This window comes from Syzygium oleosum, unplaced genomic scaffold (genome assembly GCF_021117445.2).
Source record: "Syzygium oleosum isolate NSW1041296 unplaced genomic scaffold, Sole_v2.1 Sole_v2.39, whole genome shotgun sequence".
In the NCBI taxonomy this organism is placed as follows: Eukaryota; Viridiplantae; Streptophyta; class Magnoliopsida; order Myrtales; family Myrtaceae; genus Syzygium; species Syzygium oleosum.
This window is the reverse complement of record NW_026607523.1, coordinates 1172425-1194092: the sequence shown is the minus strand read 5'-3', so window position 1 is coordinate 1194092 and position 21668 is coordinate 1172425. Positions and strand designations below refer to the sequence as shown.

Here is a 21668-nt window from a genome sequence, read left to right as displayed (position 1 = left end):
TTTCCCAATCTCCCGCACCTCGCCTCTCTCTTTCTAATCACACCCACTTTTGAAGACGAAGCTGATGAAGTGAAAGCATCGTCGTCCTCCGCCATTTTCGTCTTCCTTTCCATCCTTCGAGGTCGCGAAGGATGCCGCCGAGAAAGAGGGCCAATCCCTCCTCCTCCTCTTCCGCCGCGGCGGCGGCGGCGGCGAAGAACCAGAACCAGAACCAGAACCAGGCCTCCCAGCCTTCCAAGTACGGGATTCAGCGCTTCTTCGAGCGCCACTCCCAGCACGCCGTCCCCGCCTCTCAGGACCCTCCGGAGCCGCGACCCGCCGCGGCGCCGAGCTCGAAGGCTGGCCTTGATTTGGGGAAAATCGATCGTCGGAAGCCGTCGGGCGATAGGGGGCGGGCCCGCAAAAGCTTGAGGGATTTGGACGCTAATGCGGCTGATTCGAATCTCCTGGGTGGTTCGAGGGCTCCGAGCTCGGACATTGCTCCGGCGGAGTCGGGCTTTGAGAATGCAAATGAGAATCGCGTGGTTGAAGCATCGGAGAGGCTGGCAAATGGGGTTGTTTCGAATTGCGTGTCGCGAAGTACTCCATCGGATAACTTGTTGAGGACTGGGGGTCACGGGGAGGGTACTGTTAGTCCCGTTGTAGTTTCGCCGGAGATGATGAAATCTACGTCTGTTAAACGCTTCAAGTTTTCACCGGGAATGGTAAGAACTACCTGTCATGCCTGAAGGTGATGGCATATTGAGAGTAGCGTGTTACTTTTCGTAAGCTTAATTAAATTTTTAAACTTTGGTTCTTCTGCTTCTTGAGTCATCAGGCGCGGCATACTAGGATTGTTATTACAGGAGTCGCCAAGTAAATGCAACGAAAAGATTTAAAATGTTAACTTGGACATGCATGAAATGCTTTCTTTATCTTCTGTTTTACGGATATGGCCCATTGTAAGGAGTTCTTTTGTTAACGTCATTGCTTGGACAAGTGCCTACTGACCATGCATTTTGGGGGAATCTCGAATGACAGTTGATTAAGCAGAGCCAGGATGATGGGGGTGATGAAATAACTTGGAAGATATCACCTGTAAATGAGCGCTTGCAAACAGTTTCCAAGCACATGCCTGAGACAATAAAAGTTCTAGCTGAATCGTCAAGGCTTAACTCTTCATACATTCAGCAATGCTCACGAATCAAGGTACACTTCCCGCAGAGTTTTTTCTTGCTTTTCAATATTGTTTTGACTCTTAAATCCAATTGAATAAGAATTTGCAGAGCACGCAAGAAGCAGCTGGCACTGGTGGAATGTGCCTTTCATCACCCTTTAAGAAGGCTTCTGGAAGACCTTGCTGTGCAAATTCATTGGTTGGGAAAGAGGTCAACCCAGATAAGAATATGGATCATGAAGGAAAATCAAGCGAAGTCATTACTACCCAAGTAGCCAGTCAACAAAGTCCTTTTCAAACTCCTCCTTCCTTATCTTATTGCCAGGATAAGGTAATTAATTTTATCTATGCAAGATGCCAGTTAGTTCTTTCTGTTCTCATGGTACTAACAGCACAAGGGCCTACAAGAGGAAAGCAATTTTGCTTCTGAAACAGGTTGCTTGAGCTATAATAGTCTTTTTCAGGTGTGAGCTTTTTAATAGTTCTAGGAGATATTATGGCTTTGTTTGGGAATTAGGGAAAATGGGAGGATTGAAAAAAAAAATTTGGTTGGAGAGGTTTGAAATTTTAAATCCTTTTTCTGAGTACGAAGGGAAGGGAAAGTTGAAATTTGGGTGTAAATTCCTCTCTTTTTTCAACTCCCACTCTCCCAAAGATAGCATAAAAGAATTAAAAACCAATTTCCATTCTTTCAGTTTCATTCTTTGCATTAGTTCTTGCTTGCATTAGAGTATGAGAATTCCTCTTTTGACGTTTTCTCCTATGCTTTCTTGTGCAGCCAGCTAACGGCACTGCCTGCAATGGAGTATTGAATGAGCTTGGACTGAGGCAGCACAAAAAGGTTTTCAGTGCATGGCCCCATCTATTTTTTTGTGTTTCCCATTGCCGATCATTTTTCATTTCTATTTACCAAAATATAGCTGTGCTATGTTCGAGCAATATTTGAATTATAGGCTATTAATATGTTCCGTCCTTACTCCTTAGGACATATTGCTGGCCGTATCACCAGCCTTATCTCGTTTGTTCCTTATCCTGTTAGGCATTGCTTGAGCTTTTAGATCAAGTTGAAGATGCCATCTCCATCGATGAACCACTTCCTAATGTGCTCAAAGGATGCTCATCAAAAGTTCGGAATGGCAAGTCTTGTGAATTACCTGTAAAAGTTCGTTGTGATGCAAGAGTTGTAGTACCACAGAAGGCCGATATGGCATCTTTAGATGACATATTCCTAGTATTGGAGGTGCGCTGTCCTTCCATTTCGATGAGTTTCATCAGACAAAGGAATTGCTTTAAAAGTCTTCATGGAATGGTGTATCAATTTCTGTACATTAATTGTTTTCTTTGAGCCAGGTGGCAGAAAACAGTGGGTCTGCTGATTCCGGTTGTGGTCAATCTCCTTACAAGGTTGTGAAAATTTTCTTTATGGACATCTGGCTTTTATGGAGGTGATAAATTGTGGTCATAAAATGCTAATTCAATCATTTTTTTCATTGCAGGTTCTCCGCTTGTTGAATGAGCAGAATGGAGAGGAAAGGACTATTCATTTATGGGATGAGTGGTGGGTTGTTTGAGGTTAATATTATTGTACTTCTTTGTTTGCTGCTTTGCCATGACCATGATTTCTGGTGGTCACAGCATTTTCTTTATCTCTCAAACCATGCTAAAGTTGCTTTTGGTAGTTCATTGGATTTAGGTGACTTTGCTACAGGACAGTATTGCTGCTGGATAGAATTTTTGGATATATATAGCACTTTATTTTTCTCTCTAAAATCTTGATGTGGCATCTTCTTGCGAGGCTCCTTCTCTCTAAAAGCTTGATGTGACATCTTATCATAAGGCTCCTTTTTAATTTCGCCCCTTTATCTTACCCTGGAACAAATCTGGTGAGTCTAATCACCTAGAGATGTTTCCTTATTTTCTTGGACCGCATCTTGAGACAAAGCTTAAACAATGACAATCTTTGACGAGGTAATGTTATGGTTGTTGACTGTTGCTTGTGTATAAGAAGCAGGGAATCTATTAATCACACTCTTAAATTGCGAGCTTGCTTCAGATATTTGGTCCTACTCCCCATCGGAAAATGGTTCCTTTGGGTTATGCCACTGTCCGATTTTCGTTTTTCCTGTATTTTCCGCTAAAGTTTTGGAGAGCTCTACCTGTTTGCATTACGGTGGATTATTTGCCTTGAGAGTGAACAGAAGTTTAGAAGGTTAAGAGATGGCGTAGGGGTTTTAAAAAGGCTTTTTTACTCTATTATATTGCTGAATGCGGGATGCCTAATCATGTTTACTTCTTGTAGTTTTTATCTTTTCTTATAAATAACCCTTTTAGGTGCCTTCTTTACACATCGACTTTACCCATTTCTCTTTCTTTACTAGTGAATTTTCCTTATTAATGAGAAAACTATTAGCATTTAATAGTATAATCATAAAAATGAATGCAGCGAATTGTGATTCTTTCAGTGGGTTGGCACTGGATTTTCCGAAATATTTTCTAGTCTCTATCCTTTTAGACTATCTTTTAATTTTTTCATAATTACTACCTAATGGTTTATGTCGATCTTTCAGTTCTTGGCTAGTAAAGTGTCTGTGTATATGAAAAAAGGGTTGTCCTGTTTGTTGCCTTGCACGCTGATCAAAGTTCTCCTTCTTTGTTTTCCAATCAATCTAAAACCTCCCTTTAATTATTTAAATCTGCTGTCCATCTACCTCTGTTGTCTCATCCATGTTGTTTGCCGACTCCTTGTTGGACTTTGTTCTCTATTTTTAGCCTAGCCAGCACCATGTTGCACTTCATCTATTCCTGAAATTATAATGTTGTTCTTGGTCAGGTTTTACAGTGTTATTTCACCTGGAGACACAGTAAATGTAATTGGGCAATTTGGTGTCCAGGGGAAGTGTGATGTGAGTAGGGACAGTAATTTTGTGATCGTTCACCCAGATCTCCTAGCGTCTGGAACTCGGGTAATAATTGGTTACTTAAGTATTCTCTGAAATATATTGCATTAGCGTATGGACTCAACAGTTCTTGTTGTCCTAATGCTCACTTCTCTTGCCCCAGTTTTTGAGCTTTCTATGCCATTCTCTGTACTTGTAGTTGTTTTGATATTATATAAATCATCTGGCCACATCATGTACTTTTAGGTTGCCGCAAGTTTTACCTGCCCAAGGCGAACTGTCCTGGATGAGAGGTTAAAATCGTCTGAGTACTCAACTGCAGCATTAATTGGAACCTTGCTGCATCAAATTTTTCAGGTTTTGTTCTGAAAACTCCCCTTACTACCTTGTAGCATTGCAAAATAATATATTCATAAAATTCCTTACAAAGTTCTGCCATGAAACCCATTTTCCATTATGGTGACCATTTGCAGGCTGGACTAGTGAAGGAGGAACCCACGAAGGAATTTTTAGATGAGTGTGCTGGTGTAGTGCTCCAGAAAAATGTTGAGAGCTTGTATGCTTGTGGAGGTAAAACCCTGTAAAAGTGTTGCTTTGTTATGATATGAAGTTCATGACTGAAAAGATATTAGGGGCTTTTTCTTTGATTGGGCTTAAGAAAGGCTGTTTCACCAACGAAGTAGGCCCTTTTTTGATGAATGTGTATGAATCTTTTTGTTATTTGATGAAGATTATCACCTGTCACATCTTGACATGTCTTGTAGAAAGTTCTTATGTCCAATTTGGAATTGCAGTTAGTGAGAAAGATATCCTTAATACTTTGATCGAGGCAAACCCAAGATTATTGAACTGGATTATCCTTTTCAAGAATTCACAGGTATGATGATTATTATCTCATTTAAGCTTCTCTTGATTGCTTCAACACTCCTTTACATACAAACCCCCCCGCCCCCCCCTTCCCCTCCTTTTAATTATTCTATTTTTCAGGTACTGGATTGGAAAAGAGAGGAAGAGAGAAATACTCAAACTACTATATCTTTACTCAAAATGGCTTAATGAAAAATTACATTCATAGGAGGCCAATATGTAGAGCACAGTGACACTTACATAAAATCCAAATTACCTTTTTTAGAATCTACCTACCAACTTATTCTAATCCTATTGGACGTACTTCAATAGATTAAAAAATTATCTTCTTGATATTAGGTTTAGTTTGTTTTTAATAGATTCCGGTGAAAGATACTTGTGTGCCTATTGAACGAGATAGAAGTTTTGGTTGTTCAATTCAGTTAATTCATGTTTTTTGAAGAAAAACTTTGCCCTATATATTTAAGCTGTTGAGAAACTCACCCCTGATGTAAATTTAGCATATTTCTTAACACTCTCCCTTGTGCCCCAATGACTGTTGATGAGATAACTGGGGAATCTACAAGAGTAATGATATAGATAAAACTAATTTTCACACTTCTGTTGTAGGCCAAATCCCAACCTCTGCGTGAGGGGAAATGTGGCAGCAATTACATCTTAAATCATGCTTCATCTAACATTAAAACGATTTAGATTAAATGATATATTTCCAAAAAATTCCACAAATTTGATGATCATAATAGACCAAATTGCTTATGGACTAATCAACCTTTGAAATTTTTTGAGGATTGGACTATTAAAATATCTTGCTAATCTCATGGACCAAGTAGGGGCTCAGCTAAACTCTTGGTTGGTAATTCTAAACATTAGACTTTTTGATAATTGGGGGCATGGGTAATTGAATCAGTGCACTGGCTGGCAAATGTCTGTAACTTGATCAGCAAGCCAACAGATGGTGTTTTTTTTTCTCTTCTTTTGACTGATATTTCCCTCTTACAACTCTCTTCGAGGTTTGCTGGATACTAATAAGGTGAATTGATTTAGTTTGTATTTATTCTGCCTCACTGCCTTGATTCCAGAAGAGGCACCTCAAATCCATTTTGGCCTACGATTTCTTTCATCTTCTACAGCAAAGACTTGCCATCCTGTTCCCGCTCTTTGCATTGCATCTTCATTTATAAAATTTATTATACAATTCTTAATTGATTGGAATATGTGGATCTCATAAATTGCTGCCAGTTTCAGAAAGCTCCCACAGTTGATTTTGGATCTGATGATGGGCTTAAGAAGGTCAATATATCTGAGGTTAGATGTCCAGCCATTTCTTATTTCTGATAAATCCTTACTCATTGATTTGCTCCCCTGTATAGGCACTTTATTTTCAGGGTCCATATGAAAAGTCTAGTTTTATTGTGAATTCTCCATGACATCTGATGCTACTTGTGTGTATTGGAAATGAATCCATGAGATAACTATTCTTTTAATTTTAACTAGAAGTAACTGTTGTTTATGATTGTTCACATGCATTTTGTTTCTTTGACAAGGGCCCCAGGGCCTCTTAACTGTAGAAAAAAGTATCATAACCATAATCATATTATGCTAATATTATATATTTCTTGTTCATGTAAATTCATATGCATATTTGTCGGAAATATCTCATTTTTCATATCCTCTGTTCTTATGTATGTGCATGGTAAAAGAGCTCCGCAATATCTTCATGCAGGTGATTGATATAGAGGAGATGTCATGGGCACCCAAGTATGGATTAAAAGGAATGATCGATGCTTCCGTCAGAGTAATAGTTGAATCAAATACTTCTGGAGTTGTGGAAAAGATTGTGCCTTTGGAGTTCAAATCTGGCAAAGGTCCTAATGGGCAGGCATGTCTATATGTACCACTGTTGTTCTTATGGATGTGCCGAGGAGTGTAGAACGCAGGACTCTTTTAGAAATCATTTATGCCATTATCATCGGCATCTTTTAATTTATAGTTTTTCATTTTCGCAGTCATCGATGGAACATCGTGCGCAAGTGATATTGTACACCCTCCTTATGTCTGAAAGGTTTGCTAGAATTAGCCATTTTTCTGATATTCATGCCCTGTATTGGAGCAATGTTTTTTGTTGCTTTTGTTACTTTCTTTTGTCTATTTGCAGATACTTGAAGCCGATTGATTCTGGTCTTTTGTATTACCTTCAGTCAGATCACACTCATGTAAGGTTAAATTTTATCTTTGTGGTTGTATTGTAGGTTAAATTTTATCTTTGTGGTTGTTTTTAGTCTCCTGCATGTCAAGTTTGCATTGATGACATGTGAAGGGAATTACTGTTCGAAGATCTGACTTGGTGGGCCTGATCATGCGTCGAAATGAACTTGCTACTTATATCCTCGAGGCGTTAACAACTCAGCAACTCCCCCCAATGTTACAGGTCAGCATATTTGCCATCTTTGACAGTGTCTTAATGTAAACACTTTTTCTTACATTTTGTTTTTAACCGTTTTCTCAGAGTCCTAGTATTTGCAAAGGTTGTCGCCATATTGATGTGTGCACCCTCTATCACAAGGTAAAACTTTATCCTTAAAACTCCAATGGTTTAGTTTTCTGGTTTCCTTTTCTTTTTGTTGTCCAGTCTATTAAAGTTTTGGATAATATGTTAGAATGATGTATCCTTTCTGATAGCATTAAGCGAGATCAGATTCCATATTCCCCTTTTGAGCCAAGTAAATATTTTATCTTCTGAAGTTAGTTAGCTTGTCATTTGTCTAAGTGCGATTACTCAAACACAGATTTTTTTTATGTATAATGACAAATACAATAATTTCGGTTTGTATTGAGGTGTATGACGAGTGGAGATTATCATAAACTGACAGATGGTGAAATTATAGATTTTGTCAATTATAGGGATTTAAAATTTGGCAACACCGAATCTGCATCCAATCAGCTTTAGATGGGTCCTGGTTAATACAGCCAATGTTACTTGTGTCTTGATACTCATTCATTCAATGGTTTGCAAATGACTGACAATTCACGCTATATGCCTCCAGTACTAGGCTTAAATCTAAATTATTGGCATCTAGTTTCTTTTGGATTTTGTGTTGACAAGGAAATTTTCAGTATGGCATGAAATTCTTGCTGCAATATTTAATGCTCATCCAATGGCCAAAGCACACTAGTCACCTCTGGAGTTACTACCCTTGGTCGCTGAAATGATTACAACTCTACAGGCACATGGGGGAAGCACAGAAAACAGCGGACTGGGCGACCTTTTCAATGCATATACTAACCACTTAACTACTGCACATTCTGATTTCTTGAGACATTGGGATCGGTTGATCGACTTAGAAGCTAGAGAGGCAGAGGTGCAAATGATGTTACCAAGTTGCAGTTGATAATTCATAATCAGAGAAATAAACAGATAACTGACTAATGTATTTTGAGTTTGCAGCACAGGAAGAAAGAACTATGGAGGTCACGAAATTCAAGGCGTGATGAGTCTGCTTGTTCCCTTTCTTCTCTTGTTCTCGACACGTCAGATAAAGTGACAAGTTGCACGCCTTCTAGAGACAACAGGTTTACCTATCAATTCGTGGGTCAAACTTTGACTTCTGAACAAGTGGAAAGATTTGTCGGAAATACTCCAAGTGCTGGAGATTCTACGACAACTGGTTTTGCTTGCAAACTTTCAAGGGGAGACATTGTGGTATGATTTTCCCATCTTAAAGGAAATGTACTTGCGTATACATGCTAAATTATTGTAGTTCATCCTAATTTGTAATATTCTTATCATTCAGGACACACTTCTCTACTTTCCTTTAGTAATGATGATCTAATTAATACTTTATTTAGATATTGAGCACTGAATCTGGCCAGCGAGCAATTGCCAGTGGAGTCATTTCTGAGATCAGCCGCTTCCATGTTTCTGTAAGAAAATGTGTGGTTGTACTTATTTATGCTACTAAAAGTAGAGAAAGCTTCATTTGATTTTATCTTTTGTTAGTGAGCTCTTAAAACCCTGCAAATCCTAGGTGTCTTTCTCCAAGCGTCTACGGCTTCCAGGAAGCAGTCCTCTGTCTGAGGTGCAAGATCTCGTCAATGAGGTATGGCGTATTGACAAGGACGAAATTATAACATCCTTTGCTGTTATGAGGTACTGTCTTTTCCATTTCTAATTTAGTTGATTGAGAATTTTCCTTGTTGGATTAAGCTATATGCTTCCAAGTAGATCCATTCAACAGCATTTGCTATTTCTTAATTTGGAAGGTTCAACCTTGTACAACTTTTTCGGCAAGATGCACGGAGTTCTCATCTTAGGAAGATGATTGTTGACCTCGAGGTGAGTTTGTCACCAGTTTCATACCTAACTTCTACTGGTGTAATCTGCTAATTTTGGCAACTGGGTGTTGACTTACACTTGCCAATTCCACATAGCCTCCTAGATTTGACAGTGGATGCATATTTAGTCAAGACCCTGCTATATCCTACGTGTGGTCTGAGGAGAAATTAAATGATGACCAGCGTCGAGCGATAGTTAAGGTCCTCTCTAAAACTTAGCCGTACGTTATCGTATTTTTTCCCTCTGGCTCAATAATCATTGAAATGTGTTTTTCACAGTCCTAGTGATATTGTTTCAGATACTTACAGCAAAGGATTACACCTTAATACTGGGAATGCCTGGAACAGGCAAGACATCAACAATGGTGCATGCTGTGAAGGCCTTGTTAATGAGAGGTGCATCAATCTTGCTTACGTCCTACACAAACTCTGCAGTTGATAATTTGCTTATCAAATTGAAGGATCAGGTCATTATTTAATGCTTCTCGCAACAAGTACATTACAAAGGAGTAGGCACATGTTAGAATTGCTAGTTTTCATTCTGTTTTGAATTTTTCAGCCCTTGTAAAGTTTAGCTAGAATATAACGATAGAAGGAACATTCTGAAAGAGTATTACTAAACTTTGGGGTAGAATGTAATTCCAGGTCATTTCAAAGTAAAAACACTGAACTGATCATCTTCACCTCAGTTGTTTTTCTCTTGCCACACACATCACCTGTCATATATTGACGTAAATTTAGTTTATCTCTACCCCATAGAGAATTTACATTTCCAAATCAAGTGCGAGGATAATAAGAAACTTTCTATCCTTTGTAAGAAACAAAAACAAGAGCCATTGTTTGGGTGCAACGACCTCGAAAGGGGTGGGGGGGGGAGAGGAGAGGGGGCGCCGCAAAGGTGGGTTTATAAACTGATACTTTTACCAGTGGGATTCCTTCTATCCTTATGGTGAAGTTGCGGATCGCATGTAAATGTTAGATAGGCGAAAATATGTTAAGCATGGTTAAAAACTTAAAGCGGTTTACTTATCTATTTCTTGATTTGTTATTTGTCTTGTATGCAGGACATTGCAAATTATTGATCAATATTTATTTTCAATTTGGTATTTGTTTATATTCTTGGACCAACTCAAAAATTGAAGTTATGATTATGTCAATTCTGAATTTAATTGTAAATGGACAAAACTAACAAAGTTTGGACCGTGGCAGCACAGCTAAAAATTAAATTTCATAAAGCAAATAAAACTTAATATGATGCAAAGTCAGATATTTAAGCAATTTGGAATGATTATGTGGTCAAGGGTAAAGGTACTTCTTATCTAGATGAGCTTCCATCATGAAAATGCTGCCATATCGTATTTTTTCGTACAAATGTCTCAAAACCAAAGAAAGTTGGTCCTACCATAAAGAGCAATTGCTATTCATTGTTCCTATCATATTTCACAAAAATAAATATTCTAAACTGTAAAGAAGACCAAACTCTGATGAATGATGCATATTATAGTGTCATATATCATGTTTTAGAAGTGTGCTATCAGTTGAGTTAAAAAAAATCAAGGCTGACATTAGACACTGGATAATGTGATTTATGATAGGTGAATTACCAAAAACTAGAGAAGCCTGAAATGTTGACTTACATGGATTTCAAATGATATGATAAAATTATGAAATTAATTAGTCAATGGACTTCAAATGATTTGGTAGATCTCTCGGCGAATTGAAATATATGCTTGAAAGTTAGTCTTTGCATATTTAATCAAGAGATATGAAGTGTTAGACCTTTCCTTGAATTGACCAAGTCGAATTGAGTTGATAATTGATAAGGTCCATTATTAATAATTGAGGAATTTGAAATTCAGATGTTTTTATCCTCCTCTTGTTGCAGCAGTAACCTACCTCATGATGTTGAAACCCAAGTGTATTTCTTTGTCATTGGTCTAATGACGTAGTCTGAATCGTTGAACACAAACCCGCCATGCCTATTTAATATTGTCTTAGAGTAGAAGATAGATCCTGGGATCCCAAAAGTAGGCAATAGAAGATCTTGATGGGTTGTAAATGCTTATAGTTAAGGATGATTTGGTTGCATATTGCACTTCTATGAATTAAATAATTATGGATAATTATGTGTATCATGTTGTATAGGCATAAGGACACTTTGCATCCCTTAATACCTACGTTTCACATTTTGGTGTTTTCGGTTAATTTGCCTAGTGAGTGGTGAAATTACACATTGTCCCTCATTCCTAGCTTTAGTTGATACTAGAAGAAACTTGTAGAGGACAGAGAGAGTACCAAACGAGAGCATGTGTGATGAGGATCTTGAGTAAAGAGGGATTGGCTAAGTCTTTTAACTCATTTTTTGAAGTATTTCCCAGTCTTCAAGGAGAACAAAAATCCTGCTACTGAGGGAAATATTGGGTGTTCAATTGGTTAAAATGCCAGGATAAATAAACATTGCCTTTTCTGACAGACAGTAGATTATCACTGACATACAGATTGTTGCTTAGCCTCCAATTACATGTATATGCAACATTTTAATGGAAAGCGAGAAGTATAGTTATGCGAATGGTACTGTAAAGTTTCCTAGTAAAAACTTGGGCAGATTAAAGTTTGTGACATACTAGCAGATATATTGATGATTTATGTTTGACTATCTCTGGTGGAAGATACAAAATGTCTCTGAGTATCCAATCCATCAAATGTATAATGTGATTTCTCAAAGTAGAGAAGGTCAAATGTGACTGCCTGAAGTATATAATATGTGCAATTGGCTATGCCAAAAGCTAGGCATGTTAAAAGTCTTTGAAGTGAAAAGAACGGGCTTCATCTGTGGCTGGGAAGTAGTACGGGTGCACTGTCCTGAGTCACTCTTAGGCTATGCTATATATATATTTATTTTTTGTCAAAGGGCTATGCTATATTGCTAGATTTCTTTCTGACTGGTCCACATACATTTGATTCTAAAATATGTGTGTTTGAGCATTCAGTCTTCCGCATGCATCTTATTTTGCATGCTACTGAATATATCTTGTCACAGGGCATCGACTTTGTTCGTATTGGAAGACCAGAAGTCGTGCATGAAGAAGTCAGAGAACATTGCTTTCCAGGTCTGATAGACCCCTCTCATAAGAGCATTTGTTTGAAGTCTCTGTTGATGTTTGTCATAATCTGTAGATATCTAACTCGCAGAAAAGGGAATGCAAAGTGTTGATGGAATAAAACTACGATTAGACCAGGTCAAGGTTGTTGCCGTTACGTGTCTAGGGATAACAAGTCCTCTCCTTGCAAGCAAGAGATTTGATGTATGTATCATGGATGAAGCTGGCCAGACAACCCTGCCAGTAAGTAATCTGATTGTTTAGTTCTGGTTGATGAAAAATTATCTTCAACATGACTCTTTTGAAATGACTAAAGAGTTACTTGGTTTGGTGAGATTTTATGGATGTAGTTTGAATACAGACTAAAATTGGAGTAATGACTGTGGATAAGCTGGATATTACCTGAGCAGTGAACTTAGTCACTCTAGCGTTAATTCCATTAAACCAGCTAGTCTAAGCTTTAAATTGTCCTGACCAAAACAAAATAAGCTTTAAACTGTCCACCCGTTCTTCATGCTGTAGATTTGATATGAAGTGCTATATGTCCATTGTTATGAAGATGGCAGGATTTTGCACTCTGACTGTTTGGTAGATTTTAGGGGTGATTGCGAATTCACTGGCTATTTCAGTGATGCATAGGCAATTCTTTGAAGATCTCCCAATTTTCACTTCCTTATCTTATAAAAAAGCTGTTCACTGTGGAATTTAAAACTTCTGCTGGAGTGAAAAAGGTATTCAAAGAGGATATTAGGATTAAGCAAATTTTTACGATCCCTTTAGAAAAACTGAAGTGTGAGCATCATTTCATTAGGAAAAAGAGAGAACTGGAAGCAATCGGAGTATTGGGAGCAAGCAGGCACAGAAAGAAAATTACAATTGAGGACATTATATTGGTATCATGGAAACACCTTTTCTAAAGCTTAAGAATATAAAAGACACAACTACCCTTTTAACTTATAACTCTCTTAACAGTTTCATGATGTGCAACACTGAAATACCTGACTTCTGTTGCAAATTTATTTAATGTGTCTATTTTTTATATATGGGGATGATAAGTTGTCTGGAAAGAGATAGAAGGCTTGTCTGAAAGCAAAAAGGCTAGAGTTTCACAGAAATTATCTTCTGGAGTAACAATGGCTATGATTTCCAACAATGGTTTATCTGAGATGATTGATTAGGTGCTAATTAATTGTTTTATTTGTGTAAATGATATGGGAAAACTTCTGAGCGTGTGGTATTGCATTGCAAAGTAGCTACCAAAATTAAAGGAGAAGCTCAAAGCCGAAGTTAAAATCCTTTGCTTCTCTGAGTAGATCTCTTATTAGGTCTCTATGAGTAATTGTGAAAGTTTGGGCTGGATGTTCTGGACCTTTGGAAATTCTTGTGCAATGCGTCGGAAAGAATGGACTTCTGAAGGAAATTTCTCCTATTCATTTCTTAGATCATATGGCAGGAAAGAGAAGGAGAGATTTGCTTCAGAATGATACTTTTGATGACTGAAGAGATGTCCTTGACATGGACAAAGTAACAATAGTTGCTGTTGAATTTGAATGAGCCGGGGAAGGCAGTGGTACAGATTAATCTTAAGGATAGCCATTTAGGTGCCAAAGGCATCATGAGTTATTGGTTCTTTTTCCGTCATTGGTCTCAGAGTTATCTTGACAAATTTTAACATTTGCATGTTAGAATGCAGCAAAAGATTTTGGATACTGCTTCTCTCTGTCATTCATGGTTCAATTAGGATGAGGGTTTATGATTGGACATCATGTTTGCTTTGTATTATTTTCATCTGTTTTTGTACTGCATAAGTCTTTGCAGAAGTTTTATGGTGATGCCCTTAGTTCAATTTCACAGTATCTGAAAAGATTTGTCGATGATATAACATTCTTCAGGTATCCCTAGGGCCACTGATGTTTGCTTCAGTGTTTGTCCTTGTTGGTGATCATTATCAACTTCCTCCACTTGTTCAGGTGTCTGTTGTTTCTACTTTCATTTCACATGCTGAAGTTTGTCCTCTCAACATTTTAATTATTAAAGTCCATGCACTGATTGCCTTCCAGAGCACGGAGGCTCGAGAGAATGGACTGGGTATCAGTTTGTTCTGTAGGCTTTCAGAAGCACATCCTCAAGCAATTTCAGCATTGCAAAGCCAGGTTAGTTGTTGACAAGATCTAGCCTATTCGCTATAATTTCTTTGGTTGATCTCCAATAAATAATTTTGTATTGCAGTATCGTATGTGCCAGGGAATAATGCAACTATCGAATGCCTTAATATATGGTGACAGACTGCGTTGTGGTTCCTCTGATGTTGCAAATGCCAAGCTTAACTTTGCTAAGGAGAAGCTCTATTCATCTTGGCTAAAGGAGGTAAACTTCAGTTTATTAAAACTTATCATGGTTCTGTAGTAGTTAAAACCGTTGTGCCTTAAAGTAGTATAAAAGGACATGCTTCTTTCAGCCAAAGGACATGATATTGCATACTCATTTCAGCAGTGCATCTTTCACTACTTATACTGTATGAAATGAGCGTGGGGTTTGATCTCTTACATGCTCCCAATCTAATGGAATGTGATGCCAAAGCCTGTTGTAATGTGATACTAATATTTGAGTTTCTTCACTTCAACATGTCTTAAGTATTACTTAGTGTTGAAAGTGAAGATTTTATAATGATATAAGAAATGAGGAGGAAATCTAACAACTAGATTTGGAAGTCGATGTTACACTTTTGCCATTCTGTTTGATTTATTTATGGTAACTTAAAAGCAATTTTCACAGTGAATCCAAATTTTCTTATCATTTACCATTCACTGTATAAGTTGGAAATAAATTTATTTTTTGCTTTATCTTTTGGTTCTTTTGGCTCTTTAAGGATCAAGTTGCTTTTTGGTTTTTATCAAAGCCTTTTAGAATGGCAAAGCTATTTTCATGATAAGGGAAGTTTAGTTCATTCTGTTTATGAGTTCATATACTGATGAGTAACCCATTTGCTTCAACTGTCTAAGATGAGGAACTTGTCTTATGGATTTTGTCTTTTATAAAAGACATGACCTCCCAACTTACAAATCTAAGTCTCTGTGACTTAGGGTTGGATTTGGTGTTAGGTGACTCGTCTGTTGGCATATAAATATATAAAACTTGAAGATTAGACGAGTCAAACCTGTTGTGACATGTTAAACAGTATTTATCTTTTTTTTTCTTTTTTACAGTTTGAATTTGGCTGACGAAATTGCATTTGATAGTAGCCAATATTGCTACATGTTAAACAGTATAAAATCAGTAGATGCAATAATCTGAGATGACTTGAATGAAAGACGAGTCCATCCAATTCTATTAAACAAGAGATGTTCAACGACAACAAGAACCAAAACCCTTCTTTTTTTTTTTTTTTACTTTTTTGTATTAATGGTGTCTGGCTACAATACTTTTCTCTCATCAATGCACCCAGCTTGGTGCCTTATTTATGTGGGTCCAACTACTCAAGTTCTATCAATTGTGAAGATTGCAAGCATTGCCAGTAACTATGTTACCCACAAAAGTGCAGGATAGAATCTGATATCTAATTATCATTCCTATAATTCGCATGACTTTATTAGAGGTCATTCTTGTATTGTGAACTTCGAATGCAGTCTTTTCTTTTCCCTCTTTGGGTAAGTTATTTCATTATTTTAGCGCTGCTTGAGAAATTTATGCAATCTGTAAAATAGTACGCATGTCTCTTCTGTTTATTAAAATAGTAGATGCATTTAAATTACCTCAAAGTTGTTTGATTCTAACTTGAAAGAATTTAGATGCTTCCTTTGCCAGTTAAGCATCATTCCAAGTTCTTTTCCAGCTCCATTTCAACAGTTTACTCTGTAAAGTTTTCATTTACTCTTCAGCTTGTCTTCTTCTTCACTTTGTTAAAATTTGAATTTGTTACTTCTGTATCTTCAGTTATTTAAAACTTGTGGATGTAGAAACATTTACTAATGTACAATCTATTGTAGGTTTTGGAACCAGGTACACCAGTTGTTTTTCTGAACACTGGTTCGTGTCGAGAACTCTTTCTGGTTATCACAAATCAATTTGCTTCTCTTTTTTTGGCATCATCCTAAATTGATTGTCATTTAATATTTAGATCTGCTGCCTGCTTTTGAAGAAAAATATCACAAGACTTTAAGGAATCCAACAGAAGCTTGCATCATTGGGAAGGTACGATTTTCGCAGTAGCAATCTATTTGGGCCAGTGCAGTAATGTTATTTTCTTGGTCAGCATTAATGATTAGAGAATGGCAAAACGAAATAAAAATCAACTGAAAAGAGCATTTCTCCCCTTTTCCTTTTCTTTGTACGAGTCATAAAGTCATACTGGTTTGGAGGTTTCACCAAACCATCTCCTGGATTTGTCATTACAGATAACAGAGGAACTTGTAGAAAGTGGAATCAAGGAAGAAGACATTGGCATCATTACTCCTTATAACTCCCAGGCAGATCTCATCCGAAATGCTGTTTGTGGAACCTCTGTGGAGATTCACACCATTGATAAATACCAGGTTAGGCTCAATATAAACATGAAAAGTCTCTTTTTAACATTACAGAGAAGTGAATCTACAAGATTTCAGGAATTGAGGTAAATTTAGATATCCAGAAAATACCAGTTCTAAGCTCAAAAGGAGAATGCCACACTCCAATTGGCAGAGAAGATTTGGTGGTCCTTTATAGTAGTAGATGTGAAATTTTTGATGCACTTGCTAGTTCACTGACTTTTAATTGCATTTTCGGATGAATGGCCTTACTGGTAAAAAAAAAAAAAAGAAACGATGAATATAGAAGTTAAATCCACAATTTTTTACTTCAATTTAAGTTGTTAGAGTGCGGCACGGATATATTTTATATCTTTACAGATGCCAGTATAAACAACTGTACATTCTTGACCAAGTTAAGAACATGCATTCGATTTTCCTAATGTTCAACAAATCATAAATGTTTGGCCGGTAACGCATTCGAATTTACAATAGGATAACAGGAGAACCACCTCCTTCAAATACGATAACAATTCCAATGTATGTTCTTGAGCCTTGATGACTGCTGCAACGGCACTCTTTAACAATCTCTTTTTCATTATGCAAATCTGGCTTCTCAAATGTCCATTTTTTTAACCTCGATGCTCACTTTTCCTCTGTTTTCTCTCTCTGTTTTTCTTTATTTTCTTTTTGTAATTTTCTTTGGAATGGATATAATTTTCACACTGAGCCTCTCTTACTGTGCCTATTTTCTTGTTTTTTTTCTAATTTTGTTGGGAATGAGTGTAATTTTAACACTGAGCCTTCTGTTATGGTGCTTGTCCAGGGACGAGATAAAGATTGCATAATTGTTTCCTTTGTGAGGTCTAACAAAGAGGGGAATCATTGTAACTCCTCACTACTTGGTGATTGGCATAGGATCAATGTGGCTCTTACGCGTGCCAAGGTAAGCAAACCATGCCATTATACTTCAAAAGCGTTGGGTGTTAAAATCTGGTCCTCCCAAAACTTGGCTAGAATCATAGGATTGTTTTTTCAACATCCGGCTTCAACATTTACTAATGATACTCAAAACCTGTTTAGTTGATTTTCTAAGTAGATATGTTTACTTCCTGCAGCATGGGAATGGCAACCCTTTCCCCTCATCGTCCTTATAGTAGTAATTTATGTAAATTAGATACATTAGAATATACTAGTAGTGGTGGAAAACTCAGTTGAGTTTTTTTCTTCAATAACTTTTCAGACTCTGACAATTTTGTAGTTGTCCTTCGCCAGATTCTTGTACATCTGAGGGAGAATAAATACGGCTTTCACTTTCTTTTATGTTTTAATCTAGTTTTAGCACATTGAAGTGTTAAAAAACGGAGGAAAAAATGCATAATTTGCTGGGATCACCTCGTAATTAACACTTCATCTACTAGTTTCACATGTTTCAAATGTCTGGCAACAAGCATTAAGTTTGCAAAATATATGGAAGTTTAGCCTGCTGGTTACATCCTTTTTTGAGAATCTCCTGACCCTAAGCTGTTTTTACTCTATCTTCGTTCAAGAGTATACAAATACTTGCTCATGTTCTAACAAGTGGGTAACGATGAATTTGGCAAGAGATGTAATTGACCTAGTACATTAACAGTCATCAACCTCATGTCCATGTTTTATCAACTCGGTAAGGTGAATTAAATCATCTATAAGTTTGTCTGTGTGGAAGCGTGTTCTTGTGTGTGCAACATCCCTCTCCCTGTTAAATGAGGAATAAAGAACATCGCTCTGATACTCCTGTTGATATTCCTAGCAATCTCACTTGTGCCATTTACTGTCTGTGTAGAAAAAGTTGATTATGGTGGGGTCGCTTGGCACGCTATCGAAGCTCCCTCTGTTGAAGCTTCTCATTGAGAATGTCGATAAGCAGTCAGGCATTTTGAGTATGTCCAAGGAGGATTTCAGCCGCACAGAATGTCTAAAGAGATGCTCTCACACTGAAAGAAATTAATTCAGGGCCCTTTCATTTTTCTGAAAGGCAAGAAAATTTTGACTCTTGATGGTTTTGGTGATTGAAATGTATAGATAAATAAAAGGAAAGCAGAGTCCTCTTGTATGATTAGTCCCAGCCATGTAACTCTCTCTCTCAAGAAAAGCAGAGCCCTATTGTATGATTAGTCCCAGCCATGTATCTCTCTCCCTGTTGCAGCTGAGTAAGTATTTAGGTTCCTCAATCCTCATGTTGCAAAGTGTAATCACTGAGACTGAAAGTGCATATCATTCATACAAGTAAAGGCAATATTTGGGTAGCCTCAACCAGGCATTTGGTTGCAACATCCTGTTTAAAAGGTTCATTTTCTCCTAGGAAGTTAAGGTGATATCAATCTATTTTTGTGATTGATCCATTTTTTCTGCAGAGTTTGAAGCCCTTGTAAAGTGACATTCTTTACATGGGATAATGTTACTAATAATGTTTATATTTTTGCCCAAGACATTTAACGGTCTGACTTTTTTAAGATTAGAGCTGTTTGATCAATTTAATTTAAAAGACACTCTATTGACATAGAAACATGAGTAGTCAATTTCGCGTCCATGTAGGAGAGCACACGTGTATGGGTGCGAGCGACGTGCATATGATGCGCACCTGGCGTGCATAAGTGAGTGTTTGAAACTAACATTCAAATTTGATATTAGTTGTTTCGTTTATATAAAGTGCACATGTATATTTGCTTGTTTTTCTTGGTCCGGAAATTCTTTATGAAACGTTTCTCTTGACATATGTATATATGTATTTTCTATCATATTATTGACTGTTAATAATGGACATAAACATTCTAATGAACATCACAGTAGAAATTCGATTAGATTCCCGCATGCAGGCAAATGCAATTTAATTTTCTTGGATCAATTGATTGTGAGGCTCGCCCTCGTAAAAGAGGAATAGGTAGTGGAAATGAGATTGGAGTATAGTAAAAGTGCGCATTAGTCAAAGGCAATAAAGAAGAAAAGCTAATGCATGATCACCTTATTATTTGAAAATCCCACAACTTTGTAACTATAGCAATACAAGGAAAAAACATAAAATAGAGATGCAGAAAAAAAAAACTCTTGCATAATATACATGCTCTTTTAATTAGCTGTCAATGAACTTGCAGTAATTCGCTCGAATCTCCTCTGCACTTCTAGTCAAGACACCGATTTTACCCATATTTAGAGAAGGCAAAATGGATCTTAAACACATTAAATATGCGTTAAAATGAGTTTAATAAAGAAAAACCTAATTAATGATGAGTTCTAATAGATTTGTAAATAATCCAGTTTCAACCCATTTAATCAAAGGGCAATACCCTTCACGTGCCAATGATTGGGTCCACAAAGGGCATGCCTGTGCCCTTGCCTTGATTCCTAGTGGCCACATCTGGGTACTCAATTCCCACGCCCAGGTCACTGGCACCTAACCTAGGTCCATTGAGACGGGCCTGAGTTTTCGATGGCTAGGTCCAAGTCCATAAAGGTTGGGGCTATGTCTCTTGAGCACAGGCTCGAGCATCGATGCTTGTGCCCAGGTGCATGGAGGTCGGGCTTGAGACTTCGGTGCCCATGCATGGATCCCCTTACGGCCATGCCTTGGTACCAAGCTCCCAAGCCGAAGTCACTACACTTGGCCTAGGTCTATCGAGGCCAACTTGGGTTCATCGAAGCCACGCCTAGTCCCTCGGTGATCGGACCCAAGTTCAGAGAGAGAGAGAGCCCAGGTCCCTCAAGCTACCTATGCTTGGCTCCACAGAGGGTAGGTCCGGGTGCCTAGAGATTGGGCCTAGCTCCTCGGCAACAAGCTCATATCTGTAGAGGTCAAGCCCGAGTCCCTTGAGGCCATGCTCGGGCACGACTCCCGTGCCCAATTCACTGATGCTCGACCCAAGTCCATTGTGGCTACGCCCGGAAGCCGAGCCAAGGTCCACAGTGGCTGGGACGAGGTCCCTCGACGCCAGGCCCGAACTACAGTAGCCGGCGAGGATTAAATTAGTTTGAGTAGAATGGATCAAACTGACCAAAATTAAAATCCAAGTACCATATTGAATACTAACTAAAAGTTTCGGGTCGATTTTAACATCACCCAAATGAGAGGCCCAATTCCATAAAAACCCCAAACTTTAACCTTTGTCCCATTATATCCCAAACTTTTTTGCTCGTAAAACCCCAAACTTTTACTTTTGTCCCAAATCTACCCGTTTACTATTCATCTAATTTTTAATATTATTTTTCGAATTTTTTTCTTTTTTCTTTTCTTTTTTCACCCTCAACCTCCGGCCGGTCGCCGGCCGGCTGACCGGCCGAGGCGGGCCGGCGAGGCTTGCCCACGCCGCTGCTTGGCGAGACTGGCCTCGCCGTTATCGGGCGAGGACTGACCTCGCCGGCCCGCTGGGCCGAGCCTCGCCGATCTGGCGAGGCTCGGCCCCGCCGGTGCCCGGCGAGGTCGGCCCCGCCGGCAGCCGGCGAGGCTCGGCCTCGCCAGCAACGGCGAGGCCGAGCCTCGCCGGGCTGCCCGCGGGCCGAGCCTCCCAGATCTGGCGAGGCTCGGCCCCGCTCGGTCGCCGGCGAGGTCGGCCCCGCCGGTCGCCGGCGAGGTCGGCCTCGCCCAGCAACGGCGAGGCCGAGCCTGCCGGCAGCCGGCGGGGCCGAGCCTCGCCGGCCCTCGCCTCTGGCCGGTCAGCGGTCCGGCGCGACCGGCCGGAGGTTGAGGGTGAAAAAAGAAAAGAAAAGAAAAGAAAAAGAAAAAATTCGAAAAATAATATTAAAAATTAGATGAATAGTAAACGGTAGATTTGGGACA

At 38.6% G+C, this 21668-nt stretch overlaps 1 protein-coding gene across 1 annotated transcript; it reads left to right on the top strand.

The window, feature by feature from the left end:
• Positions 1-19155, top strand: LOC115692586 (DNA replication ATP-dependent helicase/nuclease JHS1). Its single transcript, XM_030619494.2, has 34 exons — positions 1-704; positions 1021-1188; positions 1266-1487; positions 1935-1997; positions 2196-2396; positions 2507-2560; positions 2653-2714; positions 3987-4119; positions 4300-4410; positions 4527-4623; positions 4848-4930; positions 6160-6225; positions 6644-6799; positions 6927-6982; positions 7076-7133; positions 7238-7348; positions 7427-7483; positions 8145-8279; positions 8366-8620; positions 8767-8841; positions 8946-9067; positions 9181-9253; positions 9349-9453; positions 9552-9719; positions 12293-12362; positions 12445-12596; positions 14246-14323; positions 14414-14506; positions 14583-14720; positions 16340-16379; positions 16471-16544; positions 16748-16885; positions 17682-17801; positions 18681-19155. Exons 1-34 carry the CDS (start codon positions 132-134, stop codon positions 18843-18845), a joined length of 4272 nt encoding a protein of 1423 aa, XP_030475354.2. The 5' UTR covers positions 1-131; the 3' UTR covers positions 18846-19155.
• The last annotated feature ends 2513 nt before the right edge of the window (positions 19156-21668 follow it).